At 43.2% G+C, this 19,405-nt stretch overlaps 1 protein-coding gene across 2 annotated transcripts in view; it reads left to right on the top strand.

Moving 5' to 3' along the window:
* Positions 1-2,689: 2,689 nt before the first annotated feature.
* Positions 2,690-19,405, top strand: part of LOC135489210 (serine/threonine-protein kinase 32B-like) — a 34,484-nt gene continuing 17,768 nt past the window's right edge. For both annotated transcript variants that reach the window (XR_010447110.1, XM_064774451.1), the window contains exons 1-3: positions 2,690-2,953; positions 4,108-4,163; positions 8,167-8,492. Coding sequence is in view for 1 of the 2 variants with exons in the window: in XM_064774451.1 (XP_064630521.1) it covers positions 2,902-2,953; positions 4,108-4,163; positions 8,167-8,492 (434 nt within the window). In the remaining variant the exon portion in view is untranslated. The remainder of the gene's footprint in view (positions 2,954-4,107; positions 4,164-8,166; positions 8,493-19,405) is intronic.

The raw sequence follows: 19,405 nt of genomic DNA, 5'->3' as shown, positions 1-19,405 counted from the left end.
AAGACAGGATTTTGAACTCTTATCATCATGGGGGTTGTCGGGGGACACTGCCAGGCCTCCACTTCTAAGGGACAAATATGATATGTCTTTACATGACAACCTCACTTACCTCTTATCCTTTTCAAAGAAGCTGGGCAAGGAGGGTCCAGATAAGAGCGTTCCATTTCCATCCAAGATGAGAGCAGTCCTCATTTTCCTGGATGTGTGGACAGTTTATGTCGAAGTGTTCATGAGACTTTCATAGATCATACTTCAGGTTTCTTAAGGAGTGGCTAATTGGGGACATGTAAGGTACGTGACAGAGTACGAAGAGTTGTTGGAGAGAGAGACAGTGAGAAGGGCATCCATAGATAATCCAGGTACACAAAAGGTTCATAATGTTCCTCCTGGGTCTGATTGGACAACAAAGACAGTGAAGACAACATATCGAGGACGGAAGACAAAGTCACATCCTTCTTGCAAATCACAAAGCCATCCTTCGTTTTGCAGACATAACCCTTGCTTGTGTGAGAAGAGTGCGAGTAATCATCTGATGAGCCTAAAAAGTGAAAGAAGCATATCAATTCAGATAAAGACAAAGGCACAACCATCAACAAGACACTTTCATTTTTGCACTACTTCCAGCTGTTTTCTTCAGCATTTATTCTCTGTTAAGAAAGCCTAGAAGGACCTGATGTGAAAGGATTTCATTTTATCAAGAGTAATGAAACTATTTGTGGGAAGAGGGGGTATGAAAATTGTCTGGCCCATTCCCGCTGCCACTGTGCTGGCATAGACATCATGCGGCTTCAACGACTGCTGTGTTTGTCAACAGAAATTAAAGAGAAAACAATATCTGATACTTCTAAAACTGTATCAATGGCAAGATAAAACATTGGTTCTTGGATTTAAACCATAATTAGGAACATTTGTCAACAGGAAAGGCAGATGATTAAGGATTGTTTTTACCTGATGACCATCATCCCTGTCTTGCGGTCCTGCGAGGGTCCCGAAAGGGTTGGAAATGGCCCATTTGCAGAGGTGGTCAAGGAGGCGACTTTGAATGTTGGATTGTTTTCTTTGGACTAAATCCTTGGAGATCTTTTCTGATATATGTTTGGAAGAAGTTATATTTCATTTCTGTGTAGAACAACAGCATTTCTATATTCCAGAGGCACTGTAACATTAGACCACTCCCTCTCAAATGCTCTGTCCCTTTGAAGAATCGGCAATGGACTCTTCGATGTGTTTCAACCTCAACCCTACGTGGCCTCCGAATGTAATGCAATGCAAAGCAAAGAAACAGTGTATTCGCATACACGCATTTCATGGAATCGACGCCGCAACTACATTTGGCCCCTATCGTTGGTTTTCATTGCCAAAGAACCTCATCGATGAAATACTCAATACAATAGAAAGGAAATGCCTCTGATATGGGACAGTCTGCACATATTTTCGAGTTAGGACGACATTATTTGCAACTTTCAACATATCTCCAAGTAATAATCTCCCCCATGCATCTTTGCCATGACTCTCATGTCCGACATGACTCAAAAACCCTCAGATTTCCCCAAATCTTTCAGAAATTCATTATAAAATAGATCACACTGTATCCCTGTCATAATGAAAAAACACCTTCAGATAGTTTTAAATCACCTCCCAAACTTTTTCCGCATGAAAAATGAAAATTTCAGGAGGACACGATTTTGCAGACGAATTTTCATCCTCGGTCTCCTGGGAACAGGATACCACTTCCACATGTAATTCCCGTCCATGATAATGTGAACAAGCAACATGGGACGAGGTGCGCGATATTTTTGCCAAAATGATCTAAAAATAGAGCATCTCAAAATAGTTTCCAGGAAAATTTCCCGCGGTTCAACCAGAAAACTGTGCTTTTGTGTAACTTTGGCCAAGTCACTTCGCTCTCATTACCCAAATTTCAAATGATGGCTGGTGAGGCTGGCGGTGGTCTTTTTCTTGTATGAATATATCTGAACTAGTTCAGAGAGAAATCGTACTGAACTTCCTGCGATAGTGCCTCCTCTGCAGCCACCGCCCGCCCAATCCTGAGGAAATCACGGCAGGGGTTAATGTTCGTTTTTCCTAGGATGCCTCCGCCCATGTTGACGCGCGTTGTCTGGAAGCTTAGGAATGTCAATACATTAAGGGTCAAGATGAGAGAAATGTTTCATAACTTGAATGGTCTTTCTCCTCTAGAAATATACATTTATCTAGACTAGCTCAGAGAAATATTTCTTCCGTGAAATGGTCTTTCTTCGTTATGTCTATATCTGCACTGGTTCAGGTGGCCCTTCACATTTCACTGTTAAATAAAAGCAGAAGGGCCTGATCTTTCTATGTGTCTATTGTGTCGCCATTCTTTCTTCTAGGGGTGAACCCGATACTTTTGTCTGTCAATTTTTAACCAAATGAAGAGGACAGTCACTTAGGCTACCGGTGATACTATTCCAACAGAGTCACAACCAGCTGTGACAAGAGTATTCAATCACAACTGGTATATTGTGATAAAACGAAGCAACTCACAAACCGAATGATCATGAGATGAACTGTCACAACCTGACTGAGGACACGCCCTGCTGGATTTCCATGATAAGCACGTGGCATTGTTTACCTAATTAGCATTTCCGGGTTTATCGATGGATCCACCTATTATCAACTGCAGACACTACTGAAGTCAACATGGAGGATGAGGATGCAGGTTGCTCAAAACGTGGCATCAAAAGTGTGATATTCTCCGAAAATAACAGATCGACTGGATAAAAAAATTAGATGGTTGGACACCTTGAGATATTCTATTATAGATAGACCTTTGAATTTCTAATTTTGGTGCCGTATTTCCGCAGTGAGCCCCATTTCGGGCGCGTGCGGTTACCCATAGTTGCCAAGATAGGTTGCACGATGGGCGCAAGCAGTTCCACCAAACGGGCTTCCTTTGATGCCAATGGCGAGGGTAGGTATCACAAGATAGACCGCGTCCTTTGTTCCAACCTATTGTGTAAAACCCGCTTTAGAAATATCACAATAGAGGCCTGGCTAATCCTCTATTGAGGTCCAATGGGCCATGACTTTATTAGCAAGCACTCACTGATCCTTGACTCCATTGCCTTTGTTGTCCACATGTCAGTTTTCAATAATCATAGGCTCACAGATTATGCAAATACTCTTCCTTCCCCTTGGCTTCCTATTGTTCAGGGATTAATATAGTGATTCCAGGGGACTGGAGGAGACGACAAAGGCTAGACTCCAGTCAAGTGTGTGGTTTCCCTTCACAAAGACATGACTCAACTTGATGTCATGTTGTGACTTGGATGGGTTTATGTCCTCTGGAGTCCAGTAGTTCCTTGTCTTCAACATCACACCGCTAGAGAAGCAACCACAAATGATGAATTGTTGGTGTGGTTTGAAAGACACTGATCTTAGCTTGACACAACGAAGTATCTGTCCTCATGGGTCACAACCATTCATGTCTTCAAGAGTCATAGCTGTAGCTGCTGAGGACACAGGGGAATTGTCAGCTACTGCAAATAGACAGCAGCCTAAGCTTTGTGTGCACCTGTCCCTCCAAGTCTTAGATTGGCCCAGTTGTCACCAAACACACTCCGACCATGGGCATACTCATTGGAGACAACACAACTCTCAGCCGCTATGTGTTGCATCAGGAGATAGTTAGGGTGACTGTGTCACACTCAGTCACAAAAATCCCAGGAGGAGACACAAACTGGATTGCAGTTATTGCAATAGGATGCAGTTCAGTAAGCATGGTTTGGTTTGAAAGGGACCACATTAGTCATAGCCTCCACATTGTCCTTGACAACCATAGCCCTGGGTGAGGCACTTCATCCAGGTCCAGCACAACCATCTGTCCCAATCTTTTATTTCCCTGTCTTGGACAACCAGGGAGGAGATGTCACAAATGATGTCCTCTTGACTATTGCAATTGCTCAGTTTGTTAAAGCTTGCCTAACTGTCTTGTCTACCTCCTCCCTGGCATGTATGGGCAAGATGTCCCAGATGATGAAATGACAGCTCTGTAGCAGTGCTATGTCTAGCATTTAGATCTGGTTAGCTTGTTATCTTAGCCCAATGTTTCCTTTTCTTTTCCAGTCAACTTTGACCACTTCCAGATCCTTCGCGCCATTGGCAAGGGAAGCTTTGGGAAGGTAAGTGCACAGATTGTCATTCTACAGCTGGCAAAACCTTCTGCTGTCAACTGCAGTTGACACCAAAACAATGAGAATCTGACGACACTTCATCCTTTAGTCAGGTTTTCAATCGAACTGTTTTAAAATGACGGTTGCAGTAGCGAAGCTGAAAAATGTCATCATCACCTAACCCTAATCAGGATCCTCTTAAATTAATGCTGAAACAGAAAAGGCAGAAAAATCAGATTGAAATGCAAGATTCCTGATCTAATTGAAGGAGATTCTGCATTCTCTTCAATGAGACGTTCAAGGTTAATCACCTCTGTGATTCTGAGTGATGCAATTGCCGAGAGGCAACCAGACTTCTTTCCCAGAGTTAAAATTAAAGCTCTGAGAGAACTCTCCACCAATTGGTTTCATCATGTTTCACAAATGACATCTTATAAATTTTCTGATGTCCTTGGGGTGTTCAAATTGTATATCTTTAAAAAAGAGTCTGTTGAAACATTCACAGTTGCTTTAGAATGACGAACATGTTCTCTCAGTCAGCTAGTTTTTTGACTTTGAACATTTTTCAGATTTTTTGGACTTAGAAATGTTTTCATCCTTCTGAGTTGAATTTTTTCAAAAACTCAAAATTGTGAAAAATTTTCAAAGTCAAAGATTTTTTGGGACTGATGATGTTTCTTCATTTTGAGCAGAAAAAAGAAAAAAGTTAAAAAAATATTTGGACTTGGAAATTTGTTCATCCTTCAGAGTTGAACTTTTTCACAAGTTCAAAAATCTGAAAAATTTTCAAAGTAAAAAAAACAGCGATTCTTGGTCGTCATAGCAGGGTGGTCGCATTACAGGGGTGCTCGCCGACCGAGGTTCCACTGTACCAGCAATCTTCATCCTGAAAGATTGAAACATGCTACTGTTGATTGGGCCCGAGACCTTTGCTGTGTTGTTGAATCATTTCTTATAGCTTGGGGATCCTATGATATTAGAGCTTACACTAAGCTAGGGAAAGTTTAAATGTCAAACTGGATGGTATGGTGATAATGAAATACCACAGGTTCAAGCCTTCTCTAAATGATAGGCCAACTCCAAATATAACAAAAATGATCAAAATTGTAATAATCCACCGAGTGATTTCCATGTGCACTATCCATACCTCACTCAACAGTCTCCACTGGTTTGACTGATCGACTACAGAAAAGATAAATTTGATCTGAGTAGTATTTATATGTTTGGCAATAGAATTGGGACAGTGCACTGTCTAACAGTTAAAGAGTCTACCAGATTTGATGAGTCTTGAGCGAGAGGACGAGCTTCAGAAATGTCTCTCGTTGCTGCCTTATCAAAAGATCGGTATCGATGATCATTATACAGGCATTACTGACACGTGATTTAACGATAAAATATACAACATGGGAGAATAGTTACAATTTGAACTTGACAGGTGACCAAGTATCCTTGTTACCATGGTAACTAAACATTCAAGATGAAGAACATACAAGTGGTAGTAACTGAATGTTCAGTCATGGCTGTTAGACACCGTTGAGTGAAAACTGCAGAATTTCAGAGACAGTTTTATGGTCGAACTTTTGTTTGCACTAATTGGAGTAGAGCACTGATTCCACAAGGACGGGATGGCAATACGGCTCCACAGTTGGTCCTGTTGGCGATGAGATCTTGTGAGAACCTGCCCTTCATTCTCTCCCACTGACTCCCCTTGCTCACGACACATTAGCAGCATAACAGGGAAAGTAACTCTGTCAGGAGGTTTAGGCAAACACAGCAATATATTGCCTTACAGATGAAACACCTCACAGATCATCGAGGCACAATTGAAATGTTTCCAATGCTTTGCTCTGCTCTAGCTTCTTATGGCAAAGGATTGGTCCTTATAAAGGGTTGATAAGCTGGAGGCATGGACGTTCAGCATTGATGACAAGTGTCATGATTTGCATGGTGTCCTTCTGGGCATGCAATGGCAACAAGGCAGCGAGGTGGTGTTCAGCGGTACTGTTACCATGATTGGCTGGTCGTCATGATATCATTGTAAAAGAATATTTATCTAAAATCCACTATTTTTGCACCTTGAGTGAAATGAATGTGAAGTCAGCTGCTGCTCCAGCGTTTATTACAAACACATTTTTCTCCTGTAATGCAATTTGCTCATATCAAAATTAATCGATAAGACAGTATTTTTGTCGGCTTGGCACAATTTGTCGAAGTGGCAGGAAAGTGATCGAGATCTTTGTGAGATTGGCTCCATATCAGAAAGTGACCTGTTATCTGGAACTCGTGGTGGTAGAATAAGAGCCGTGGGAAGTATCAAGTTGGGTGTAGTTGCAGATATCAGATTCTAGAGAATTGATTTTTCTGCCAGAAGGTAAATGGCTGTTGTAACGAAGATACAGGGGAAACCATTTGCCTGGTTTGTTCACAGGAGACAGTGTGTAGATATTGCCATGAACAAGGTGTCCAAGACTACACGATGATTGGCCCAGAATGGCTGGTGTTTGTTCACAAGGACCATGTAAACCACCTTCACCCAGACGACAGCAGATGGATGTATTGATTAATGCTTAATTGATGGTATGTCATGGGAAAACATCTGGGGATGTTGATTGGCGATTAGATTCCAGAGAACTGCATTTGAGTCCTGGTTTTCTGGTGACTGCTTGATCATCAGAATACAGTGGAACCCCGGTAACAAAAGTCAAAAAAGTTTTGGGACTGATTGTCACCTCACTCAGCCACCTGATTAGTCTGATCAATTCATGCAATGCAGTCATATTGCACCTCTCTCCTCCCTGGAGGCTTGGTCAATGCTTTAGACCAGGTTGTCATGGTGATGTGTCAACATACTCCCATCGCCATGGGTTACGGTTGTTTCATCAGGTCAATACAGGAAGGTGCGAGGAGGTTTAGTGTGGTCACAGGTAGCTGAGTCCATCCTGTTGGCATCGATTTCATCTTTGTCATTATTATTACATCCCACTCAATGCAATATTAACTGGTTATCTATCAGTTGGCAGTGTGACATCTCGTTAAAGTGGCTGCCACTTATCATCTAAGCGTTGGGGCTATCATACCTTGCTTGTGGTTTAAGTCATTTCGATTACACATCTGTTGAGTGAGACATTAATCATATTACCAATAGATTACGCTTCTACCCACAAACGAGATGTTTTTGTTGCGACAATAATCGTCAGTAGTACTGATTGCTTGTTTGTGCAGTGGTTCCTTGATGAACCCAAAGGAAGAAGATGGTGTTGTTATTCCTGACCTCTAGTTCTTTGTATTTGCAAGAACACTCTATCGATATTGAAAAGTCATCTAAAACTCGACATCATAAAGCCGGAGGTAATCATGTCCCTGATTTCTTTTTCTCAATCCAATCATCTTGGCTGAGATTGTCCACAGCATCAACTAGAGTCAGAGCAGTGGTGTATTATTTACTGTACATGTTCAGATATGTTGATCTTGTTGGCTGGAAGTGTGCCGTAGTGGCAAAGAACAAAAATCCGATAAAATAAACCAGTGGTACTTTCTTTTCTCATCAACCTGCTGCTTTTTACAAAAACTGGTCTGTTCCCTTCCTGATCTCGATGGTTATGGAAAGACTGGGGTCGGAGGCTTGTTGTTAGCCTGCAGAATGTCCTCGGATGAAATGTCCTAGGCTTCCATGAGGAACTTGTACTTTGACTCTGTCTCATTTACGAGGACAAATGAAGGACACTTGGCGGAAAAAACAAGGTTATTTCATATGAAATACTGAGGGATATGAGAATTTCATTCAAAAGAGTCATTTGTCTGCAAAACTAGAAAACAAAAATTGATTTCATTGCAGAGACTTAGTTTAATTGACATGGTTGCTAATGCAAGTTCCATTCATTGACTGAGTTGTCTCTCAAAACAAGAACCAGCACCAGAATCGTATCATGTCAGAGTGATGTGGTGATTTAGCAAGATTCCTTGACCAATCTTATTGTGGTTTGCCCTGAAACAACCCCTCTCCTCGTTTCAGGTGTGTATTGTACAAAAGAAGGACACAAAGAAGATGTTTGCCATGAAGTACATGAACAAGATGATGTGTGTCAACAAAGATGCTATCCGTAACGTGTTACGTGAGCAGGAGATTCTCACCGCGTTGGATCACCCGTTTATCGTCAATCTGTGGTTTGCATTCCAAGACGAAGAGGACATGTTCATGGTCGTTGACCTCTTGCTCGGCGGGGATTTACGCTATCACATACAACAGGATGTTAAGTTTGACGAGTCTCGTGTGAAGCTGTATCTCTGCGAGATCGCATTGGCGTTGGATTACCTTCAGTGCAGGCATATCATACACAGGTAAGATATAAAGTTCTTCACTAATTTAACTGAAGCCCCTTTCATTGAGCAAGTGGTACAAGGATAGTTCACCTGAACTGTGTGGGTCCCTAGCCTAGCCTTGGTTCCTGTCCCTTATAACTTCAATAGAAATAGAGAAGTTGTACATCCATGAGAATGAAACAGTTTAGCTATTCATAAAGTAGCACTTGGGTTCATGGTCTTGGCGCCCGGTGCCAATAAAGTCACATCTGGGCTAATGCTGTCTCCCTTGCTCGACTGATTGCACCAGTTTAACCAATCACATCGCAGAACCCTGGCGCTCCATCTATTCCAATACTTGATGAAAGCCGCGTAGATATATTGACCTCGATCCGCCAAGGTCGATTGACCAGAAAATCACCATCAATCATTGGCGACGATGGGAGACAGCATTGTCCTTGATCTTGGTTGACTGCGCTGAGAGTGCTCCATAGTCTTTTGCCAGAACACTGCTTCAACAATAACAGTGGACTGTGCAGACATCAGCACCCATGTCTAGTCACAGACATCCTTTATGCACCATTCCATCCCCCATTTTGTTACCAAACATCCATCAGGCACGTATTATCCCAAAGTAAACATCCACAATAGCTAATGAAAGTGATCAGGTGACTGTTGGTAAATGCACTTGTGTGGTTGCCATTGGTGTCCGTTACCTAGGCCACAATATCAACCAGCCCTTTTAGACAGCTGGTGGGAGGGCCAAGAAACAATTTTGTCGCATGCAATCTTTTCCCGGTTTCCAAGGAAGTGCGCTTGTGTAGTTGCTGATGATTGCCTCACACTATGTCAACGATTCAGCCGGGAGAAACACCTAACTCTACCACACCAACAGCTGTTGACAGACAGATTCAGCCGGGAGAAACACCTAACTTTACCACACCAACATCTGTTGACAGACGGATTCAGCCAGAAGAAACTCCTAACTCTACCACACCAACATCTGTTGACAGACAGTTTCAGCCGGGAGAAACACCTAACTCTACCACACCAACAGCTGTTGACAGATGGATTCAGCTGGGAGAAACACCTAACTCTACCACACCAACATCTGTTGACAGATGGATTCAGCCAGGAGAAACACCTAACTCTACCACACCAACATCTGTTGACAGACAGATTCAGCCGGGAGAAACACCTAACTCTACCACACCAACAGCTGTTGACAGATGGATTCAGCCAGGAGAAACACCTAACTCTACCACACCAACATCTGTTGACAGACAGATTCAGCCGGGAGAAACACCTAACTCTACCACACCAACATCTGTTGACAGACGGATTCAGCCAGGAGAAACACCTAACTCTACCACACCAACATCTACAAAACTGTGGCAATATTGATGAAATATAACGCTTGGGTGAATGCCTGGCTCCCTCCCTCTCATTGTACGATGCCTCGATCTTTATGCTCTCATCCTTAATCGATGATGAATACCCGCCAAGTTTATCTGTCTCCACGAGCGTAAATTGCTTCCCGCTACAATCCTAGATCAAGGGCACGTGTTCTGTCTCTGAGTGAATTCACCAGGAATGGAAGCTTTTGATGGCTGGATTAATTTGCTCAGATAAGCTGCTGTTTGCGATTATGTTATTAGGCTGACTGTTCAATTTTTTTCTTCAAAGTTGCGCTTCTGGGCTTCAGCAAATTTGTTTTAAGTCTTGCTCCATGATTTGAAGAAAAATGATGGGGTCTGTTATCAGTTTGTCGTGTACTTCAGGAAATATTTACTTTGATTGGTGAAACTACATGTGAGGAATAAGATATTGATTCCTGCAATGGCTTGAGTGGGGAGCTAATGGTGGACAGCAGCTTGACTGGAAACTCTCCATGCAAAACATTTGAGGCCGGCTGGCTGTTGCTTGAAATGACAAGTTGTTGCAATGGTTCTGTATACCGCTAGGTATGTTCGTTCTAGCCAAGGCTGGAGAAAGAAGACAGGAGAAGGTTGTTTAAATATCTCTACCCACTTCTCTTGTTGCTCTACTCAGCAAACTGTGCCTGAGGTGCAAGCCATGGAAAGTTCTTCGTTCCCTGTTAACTGGGTTGTTCATGGAATCCCAGCAAGTTGGAAGTCACATACTCAAACTTCTCAACATAAGACACTCAAAAGGCTGCCTACTCAAGCTTTTTACGAAGAAGTTATTTTGAACTTGCCTGTCATCCACTCAACAGGCTTACCAGCATTTGAAACTAATCAGGGCTGATGACACAGAAGGAGCACCACATCTTAATGCTCTTACTAACTAATCGCATCACGTTCAAATTTCCGTCCCGTTCGTTTTTGTGCAGCACTATTCAGATGATTTGTTTCATGCTCATCTCATTAGTGGCTATCGTGCTGACGATCACGTAACTCCAGCTATTCATCATTAACTAATGTTAGGGTATCACATTAAAGCCATGTTTATGCTCCATTGCATTGTTTTTCAGGCATCTGTGTGGGTGTACCGAGCTAGTGCATGAGATTTATCTCGTAAAATATGCAGACTTGGTTGTCTTCTCTCCCTCATGATACTTCTGTACCAGTTGTTTGCCCGTTAGCCAAGGAATAGCTGGTTATGGTAGAGGTGACCTTTGAGTTGATCACCTTGTTGTTCAAGTTCAGTTGTAGACAAATGATTGAACAAGAAGAACCTTGTTGTTAGTCTTCATTGCTTGTTAGACCTTTCTGCGGCTTCAATTACCAATAAAGATGGTGGGCTGGATTGAAATATTCATTGTGGCTGAGCTGGTGTGACCTTCAGATCAGATTGTTCACTATTAATTGACTTATTGACAACACTATTTGAGCCCAGGGTTGCAGACTGTAGACTCAGGTGAAATAATGGATGTTGTTAGATACCGATTAACAAAGACTTCTAAGAAGTCTATTGAAAGTCTTCATGTGTCGTGGGCAGGGAGAGAATAATGCTCCTTTGATACACTCCATTTCAATGTTGCTGTCTCATCCAGCTCTTCAACCTTGACCCTCTTGATAGAAGTCATGGTCAGACGTGACTTACTGAAGATTTGTGATCAGCCCTGAAGATACTAGCTCTGTTGCTAATTGGACGGCCTTTATTTTTTAAGCCATATCCATGAAGAGATGGGTCCTGTGATACTGCCTGATCATGCCCTGACAACTCCAGGCTTCAAACCTGCGGCCGACTTGGTCCAAGAAGCCCATCTTGCTCAACTCAACTCCAGGCTTCAAACCTGCAGCCACCTTGGTCCAAGAAGCCCATCTTGCTCAACTCAGCTCCAGGCTTCAAACCTGCGGCCACCTTGGTCCAAGAAGCCCATCTTGCTCAACTCAACTCCAGGCTTCAAACCTGCGGCCACCTTGGTCCAAGAAGCCCATCTTGCTCAACCCAACTCCAGGCTTCAAACCTGCAGCCACCTTGGTCCAAGAAGCCCATCTTGCTCAACCCAACTCCAGGCTTCAAACCTGCAGCCACCTTGGTCCAAGAAGCCCATCTTGCTCAACCCAACTCCAGGCTTCAAACCTGCAGCCACCTTGGTCCAAGAAGCCCATCTTGCACAAATCAACTCCAGGCTTCAAACCTGCAGCCACCTTGGTCCAAGAAGCCCATCTTGCTCAACCCAACTCCAGGCTTCAAACCTGCAGCCACCTTGGTCCAAGAAGCCCATCTTGCTCAACCCAACTCCAGGCTTCAAACCTGCAGCCACCTTGGTCCAAGAAGCCCATCTTGCTCAACCCAACTCCAGGCTTCAAACCTGCAGCCACCTTGGTCCAAGAAGCCCATCTTGCACAAATCAACTCCAGGCTTCAAACCTGTTGTAGCTCTCTTCCCAAGACACAGATTCAGAATCCAATCACCCGAAGAAAACGACAGACTATTGCCTCCAACCAAATAATGAAATTTGTAGCACCATCGTCTTCAGAGATATGAACTGCTCTAAACCAAAACATTCAATTATGATGAATAAATGACTGTGCCGACAGCATCTTGTTGTTTTCCCACGGGCTCTGTGGAAAATTAGGGGTGTACGTGTTAGAGTACGATGGAGGAGAATCTCACGAATCATTGGTGGTAATATGTCAACCCTTCGGCAGTTGGATGTTGAATGCATTCTGCTGAACTGGTAAAGATTGTTCTAAGCTGCAAGCTGCTGTTTCTTGTGATCATTGCATTGTTTGGGTGACTCGAGGTATCACATAAGAGAAGCAAATAGATTGATTAGATAATCTGTTGTGTGGCCGATATAAAACAACATCTAGAGTCTCACATTTAAAGCATTTCCAAACCAACATTGCTTCAATAGTAAGACACGAAGCACTGTCCACCCCTCACATTCAATCAGGCTGCATCCCGAAGACTTAATGACATCCTCTTGGCCAGTCCTTAAGCTTCTTCTTCAGATCTTAGTCTTAGCAGCCACGGCCATTCTCTCTCTCTCTTCATCCTCCAACATCGTGGAGGGTTACTTATGGTATTAAGGTGAGAGTGTGTGGACCGGGTGAGCTTCAAGCAGCTTATAGATTGCGATGAGACTCCTTCATGATGTGGATGCGCAGTGCGTGGAAGGTTCCTGGGGAAAGGTTGCTCATCAGTTTCAAGTGAGTCCGAAACAGGTACAGTGGAACCACTTTCTATTCTTGGTCGTCATAGCGGGGTGGTCAGGTTACCGGGTTGGTCGCTGACCGGGGTTCCACTGTATAATTGCTTTTGACTGGACAGCGTCTAACTTCGCAATGCTCATATATCATGTTCAATTTGTAACAATATCTAGACTGTCTGTTTATAAGGCATCAGTCATTGTTTTGTGATCTAATGGAACATTATTACACCCTATTTTGACAGCTCATGACTCCAACAGAGCCCCGCACCGGTAAGCCATGTTTTGTAGAGGAAATCACTGTCATGACTGGCAAGACTGATGAGGTGTTCTGGTGGTTTCTGAGTGTTACTCGGTCTCATGGCAGACCAGTATGCTGGTTACAAAAAGAATAGTTTGAGAGGAGATTGTGGAGGATGTGGCCAGATGACTCTGTCAGGTTGTCAATAGATAGCAGTATGGAAGAGGAAATAGTTAGGTAGACTATGAGTAACCATTTGAACAGCCTTGAAGAGTTCTAGAAAGAACTGATGTGATCCAATCTTTATGAACAGCCTCACAAATAGAAAGTTTGTTTGGATGACATATATGTTGACTGACTTCATGACTTGTCGAAGCCTTGGTCACATAACAACTGCTTGTGTGGACTTCTGACCTTGCGAACAGCTCTTTGAAGAGGATCGACGCCGAGGAACTACAAGTCGTCTGCCAGGAAGTGGTTGAGGACCAACACTGGAGGTGTGAAGGGTTTGAGTGATGAGCGTGTCACCTTTCAGTAAGTGGTTGATGCTCAAACTCTTCTGTCTCTTGGTGTAAAAAGTGGTCAGGTTCTGAGTGACATGTGTCTCTCAGGAAGTGGCTGATGACAAGACACTCTCTCTGGCCACATGGTCATCAAGAGATTGTAGACAATCATGATGATTGATTCACATGACTAGAGGACTTCGTCAGCGGACATCGCATGTATTGAGTGATTGGACTGGGAAGTCATCCATCTGCTTCCTCTGCCCCATTCATGATGAACTGATTCTCGTTCTGTGATAAAACCAGAAACGTGTTCGACTCTCATTCGTTCATTAGAACCATTTGTTCTCTTTCCGTTCTGATTGAATCAAGCTTATCGACCTATGTCTCTCGTTGGTAGATTTCATCTCAAATGGTCCTTGATTCCCCATAAAGCAAAGTCTCTGCCACAGATCAGATCAGTCAAAGCCAAGAAATGGAAGCTGAGAGATGAAATCCTAGGGTCTGAATCCTCTCTTCAAGTCATCCAGGGTTCGGGGGATGTTGGTCTTAGACCCTTGCAGATGCATTAACTGTCGTGATTTGGCAGAATTAGGGAGAAGGCTGTATCAATTGGCTTTTAGATAGACTTCAAACACTTGTCAACAATGTAGAGGCACTTTTTGTGCAGGACACTTTGACCAGCTGTGGGTTGGATTGGCAGTGTTCTTGCTCAGCAGCCAACACTGCGGTGAGCTGCCATTGAGTATTCTGAGCTGGGTAGGAGGCATATTTTCCTTATTTTTTATCTCCTGGAGTAGGAAGAGAATGGGAGACATTTTGTGCTGTGTGGGCATGGCAACGATGCATTCACAACCAAGACAAATCATCCAACTGATGTAAATACACATTCATCAACCTGACTGTCACAACTAGATCCCTTTCTATGCCATCATCACAACATACTCTCCATCACACTTACAAATTCTGTCCGCAAATCCCACCAGACTTTTATGAACCACAACAATGGTCTAGGGTTCCCTCTAATCATTTATCTCAGGCGATACCCTGGAATGATGCAGTCATTGGCTCAAGGTGCTGATAAGGGACACAGTCGGTTGCCATTGTTAACAGGCAAACATGCCACACTGACTGAGGCAGACGAGAGCTGATAACGGAATGCAGTTCAAGACTTCCTCAGTCTTCCTCAGTATCAATCAATGACACTGCTAGCTTGCAGATGATGTAGAAGTAAACCCGAGATTACAAACTCCTCAATTCTAAATCCTGTCATCGAGTCGTCCAGTGTTCTGGGGTTGATATCCTTACATTCCTGACTTCTTCAATGTCGAATTTCAAAAGGAGACAAGTGTAATTGGATGCTGTCCTTGAGAAGACATTTACCACATGTGTAGTACCGGTACCTGGCGAATTAATGTCTCATTTGCACTGATGAAGCCGACCATGAGATGTGTCATGACATGCCAGGCATCCTATTACAGATTTGCAACAGAATATGGAGACTACGCAAACCGGATTTAAAGAGAAAAACAGCATGTTTCTTTGAAAGGAAATAAGCCAAGGTTGCATATGGTGTCGTGTTATTCTGTATTGATTCCTCGTAAGCTCACTTGTTAAGCAAGAAAAGAAGTCAAGAGGCTGTTGCTGTTCAAGTTTGATAACCATTCAGGTCATAGAAGAAGCGAACACCTCCTTCACAGATCACGGTCGTATTCCATTTCCAACAGTCTGCAATGATTATACGAGAGAAGAACTCAACGCGGTGTTGTTGCTCAAGTGGGAGTTGATAGTTTTTTGAGAAAAAGTTGAAATTGCTTTTTCGGGCTGTCAGAGGTTCAGTGCCTGGGTTCTTTCCACATCAATGAGAATAGTTTCTTTGCCCCACCCTGCTAGGATCAAGCAATCATGATTCTTTGCCCCGCCCTGCTAGGATCAAGCAATCATGATTCTTCAAAGGGAGAGTCGTGGAAGTTCTTTGATAAAACATCTGATGTAAAAACTGTGTTTCCTCTTTCTAAAGGTGTGGCTTCCACCAGTCTCTAATAATAACTGCTGAGTGCACGCTTTTGGTCGACATAAAAAACGAGGTGTTTCCACAATGTCGAAGCCAGTTGTTAGACTACTGGTTTCTCCCATCGAGACACAGATCAATTGTGACATGGATGATCGATGTGACGACTCGGTGGAGCGGTCGATGGTAACTCACACCGTCTGCAGACGGACCATTTCCTGAAACAGATAAACAGCTCCAATGACTGCTGGTCTCATGGTCTGCTCCAATGACTGCTGGTCTCATGGTCTGCTCCAATGACTGCTGGTCTCATGGTCTGCTCCAATGACTGCTGGTCTCATGGTGTGGAATCATTGCTGAGTTCTTACAACTGCTGCGGGAACACTGCCTATCAACTATCGGCACCTTTTGGCAGGCAGTCTTATGTCCACTCATTATTTAGAAACTGAGATTTGTAATAAGTGGGATAGGCACAGGATATTGGGTGTTGATCAAGAGCATGCCCTGTCCAGCATGAACATGATTGCTGTCATCCGTATGTGGTCTATTTAGTCAGGTGTGTTTGATTTTCATTGTTAATCGATTGGTGATTGGGATGATTTGGAACAATGGGATGTCACACCTGGAAGTTGGCTACAGTAGGTTTATATGTCTGGACCCTTGTTAGGGTTCAGCTGAAGAGGTCAGGACAAGCTTTTGTGAAGAGGCTTCATTACGGAAATGATGCTGCAATCTGTGCTGGGAGAATTGCAAATATCAACAGGGTTGTGTTATTCAACGAAGACATCTTCAAGCCAGGCTGCTTGTTAACTATCATCATCGCTAAAGGCGGTGGTTCACCAGTGTCTACTGGGGAGAAACATAACCTTTGATGAGACCACAGCATGGCTGACCAGAGTCTCAGAGCCATCTCAAAGCGTAATCCAAGAGCTTTGCTATCTAACAGTATCTCTTGCCGCAAGCTATATCAATGTTGTTTATTCTATAGAAAAAGGGAAATGACTTTCGCTGTGATATTCCTGCATAAAAACTCCATGGTGGCCTTGTGTGACCTCTCATCTGTCAGTATCTCAGGCCACTGCTCAAGGCTATTGCCACAATGTTTTATGGCTGAAAAAACAGATAGAGATGCCTTCCCGAGGCATGTATAGATGGTGTCTTAATCATATCTCTAATGCACCTCTTGTTTGGGGATATTGTATTACTTCCTAAACCCTGATTGAAAAAGGTTTACCACAGGATTAGTGCTACTTTCTGTGGAAGAAAAGCAATCGGCAGAGAGAGTGAATCGACTCCAGAAACAGGCAATACGATATCATTAAAAACCATTTCTTGTCGGATTTCAATTTCCTTCACAGAACACGCAGTTTACAGAAAAAGTTTCAGACCGGAATATATGGCCACAGGGACCGCATGAGACTCACGCAGGTGGTGGCACAAATTGAATTTGAGAATTATTCTCATGTTACTGGCTGTAATTGGTTTCGTTAGAGCTTGCAATGGTGTGCTTATGCTGGCAGCTCTACATCATCTGCCATGCCTCCTTTCAAGACTGCTCATTATGAGGCTGAGTGTCACCCTCTTTCGATCAGTCCAAGGTCATAGAATGTAACCAATTTTGGTCACAGTGTCAACGAGTGAGTACTCATGGAAAGAGACTGCGGCTTCAGACCAGTCATTTATCACGGGACAGGTTCACCACAAGATGCCGGTGAGAGCAGAGCCCAACGTGTTCAAGACAATGTCTTCTGCACATGAGTGTTTACTTAGCATATCTCCTTGGTTGAATCGTGATAGTACCCATCATCTTCCTGGCACCTGGCATTGGAAATAAAGAGGGATATCATCAGAGACAAGCTTTGCTTGACCAGAGAAAAGAGTAGGCCTGTTGCCAGGAGTGCTTTGACGTATCACACTGTCAATCATACCTCGAACAACAGTCTGCATCCTCAGTGCTTAAACCACTTGACTGGTTAGCTCAGCAGTCATCCAAACACTTGATCATGGTCAGTATGAAATGAGAAAAAAAGGAGTACCACAAGATAAACAAGGAGGAGTGTTAATAAGCTGTCAGACCTAATCATGCAGGATTTGTTTCGAGCTAATATTCTACGACACTGGTTATTATATTGACAATATGGTGATTTATAGCTGTGTGGTTATGAGGTATTGGTCAGAAAGAACTGACAGAGGTCGTAGTGGTTGGTTTCAGTCTAATCTTTGGGTGATAAAATGACTGGTTGTTGGCTGGTGGAGTGGAGTGTGACACTATGCAAGATGAACGTCCATCCTGCGAGGTCCTGATGGTAAGACTGAGCATTGGAGGTTGGTTGGTTGGCAGACTCATTGACTTGATTGTTCAGCCAAAGAAGGTTTTCTTGCAACCTTTAATCATGTCGGCGATCACGCCCCTACGTATTGAGGCAACAGCAGGCAGTGTATTGGTATCAGTGCCAACTCTTGAAGAAAAAATGACTGGAAACAACTTCAAAGGCATTGGTACCTGTAGCTAAAGATGTAGTGGCTTGCTGCTTCGTACAGCCTCCCAAAAACCCTCCTAATTGGTGTGTGTTCGCTCATGAAAATATCCTGCCATTTCCTTTTGGAAGAAAAAAACTTCAAAGTAACAAAACCTCTGGCAATGTTCAACTTGACAAATTATTCCACATGAGAGCATCATTTTCTTGTTGAAAGTTGTATAGTTGTGTCTGTACCTGTAGGCCAGTCTTGATATCATCTTCTCTTGTCACTGGCTGGGCAGTCAGATAGAATGACTGTGAAGCCTTTAATTTGTCATATCGTCACCCTCATAAAATAAATGCCCAAGTAATTCTTTGGCCAAATTGATATTGTTGCCTAAGTCAGCTCTATACCATAAGAGTCACCTGTGGTAAAAGTTCCTAACTCTATGTCTCATCTCCTGGTGTGTAGAAAGGTCAATGGAAAAACTGCCTAAGTCAAGCTTGTGACTTGTGACTGAGAGAAAACCACCACTTTTCAATCCACCCATCATGCAACACGCGATGCTATCACTCTCACAAGATATTTTGAGAATCTAAAAAATCTCCCCCGCAGCAAAAAGGATATAATCTTCTCCACGAAGGATGAAAGCAGAGACCATTAAAACCACTGTTGCCAGCATCATTAAAAGCGTTTGAAAGCCAAAGATTATCTGCCTGCTAATGGAGAGACACAGTTGAACAGTGGTGCTCCGGTTGTGACTGGTAATGGTGCCTGACAATGGGGCTCGGGTTGTGGCAGTTGTTGGATGCAAACAGAGGTAGTAACAACATCTGCAATTGGAAGTCATGTATGTTTGTTGGATAAAACCTCAGTCCTTCAATTCACCATGGCCTCAAGTCCAAATTTCTTTTCAACTGGGTTTTTTTTTCTGCCCAAAATGAACCAACATCATCAGTCCCAAAACTTTTTTGACTTTAAAAATTTTTCAGAATTTTGACTTTTTTTTCTGCTACCTTGTCCGACTCCGGTTGTGGCTGTTGTTGTCAGGAGGACATAGCTCCCTTGTCAGACTCAATTCGTTGCTGTTGTCAGGAGGACATAGCTCCCTTG

The sequence above is a fragment of the Lineus longissimus genome, chromosome 6 (assembly GCF_910592395.1).
Source record: "Lineus longissimus chromosome 6, tnLinLong1.2, whole genome shotgun sequence".
Lineage (NCBI taxonomy): Eukaryota > Metazoa > Nemertea > Pilidiophora > Heteronemertea > Lineidae > Lineus > Lineus longissimus.
Note: the sequence above shows the minus strand (reverse complement) of the source record. Positions and strands in the feature narration are given on the sequence as shown.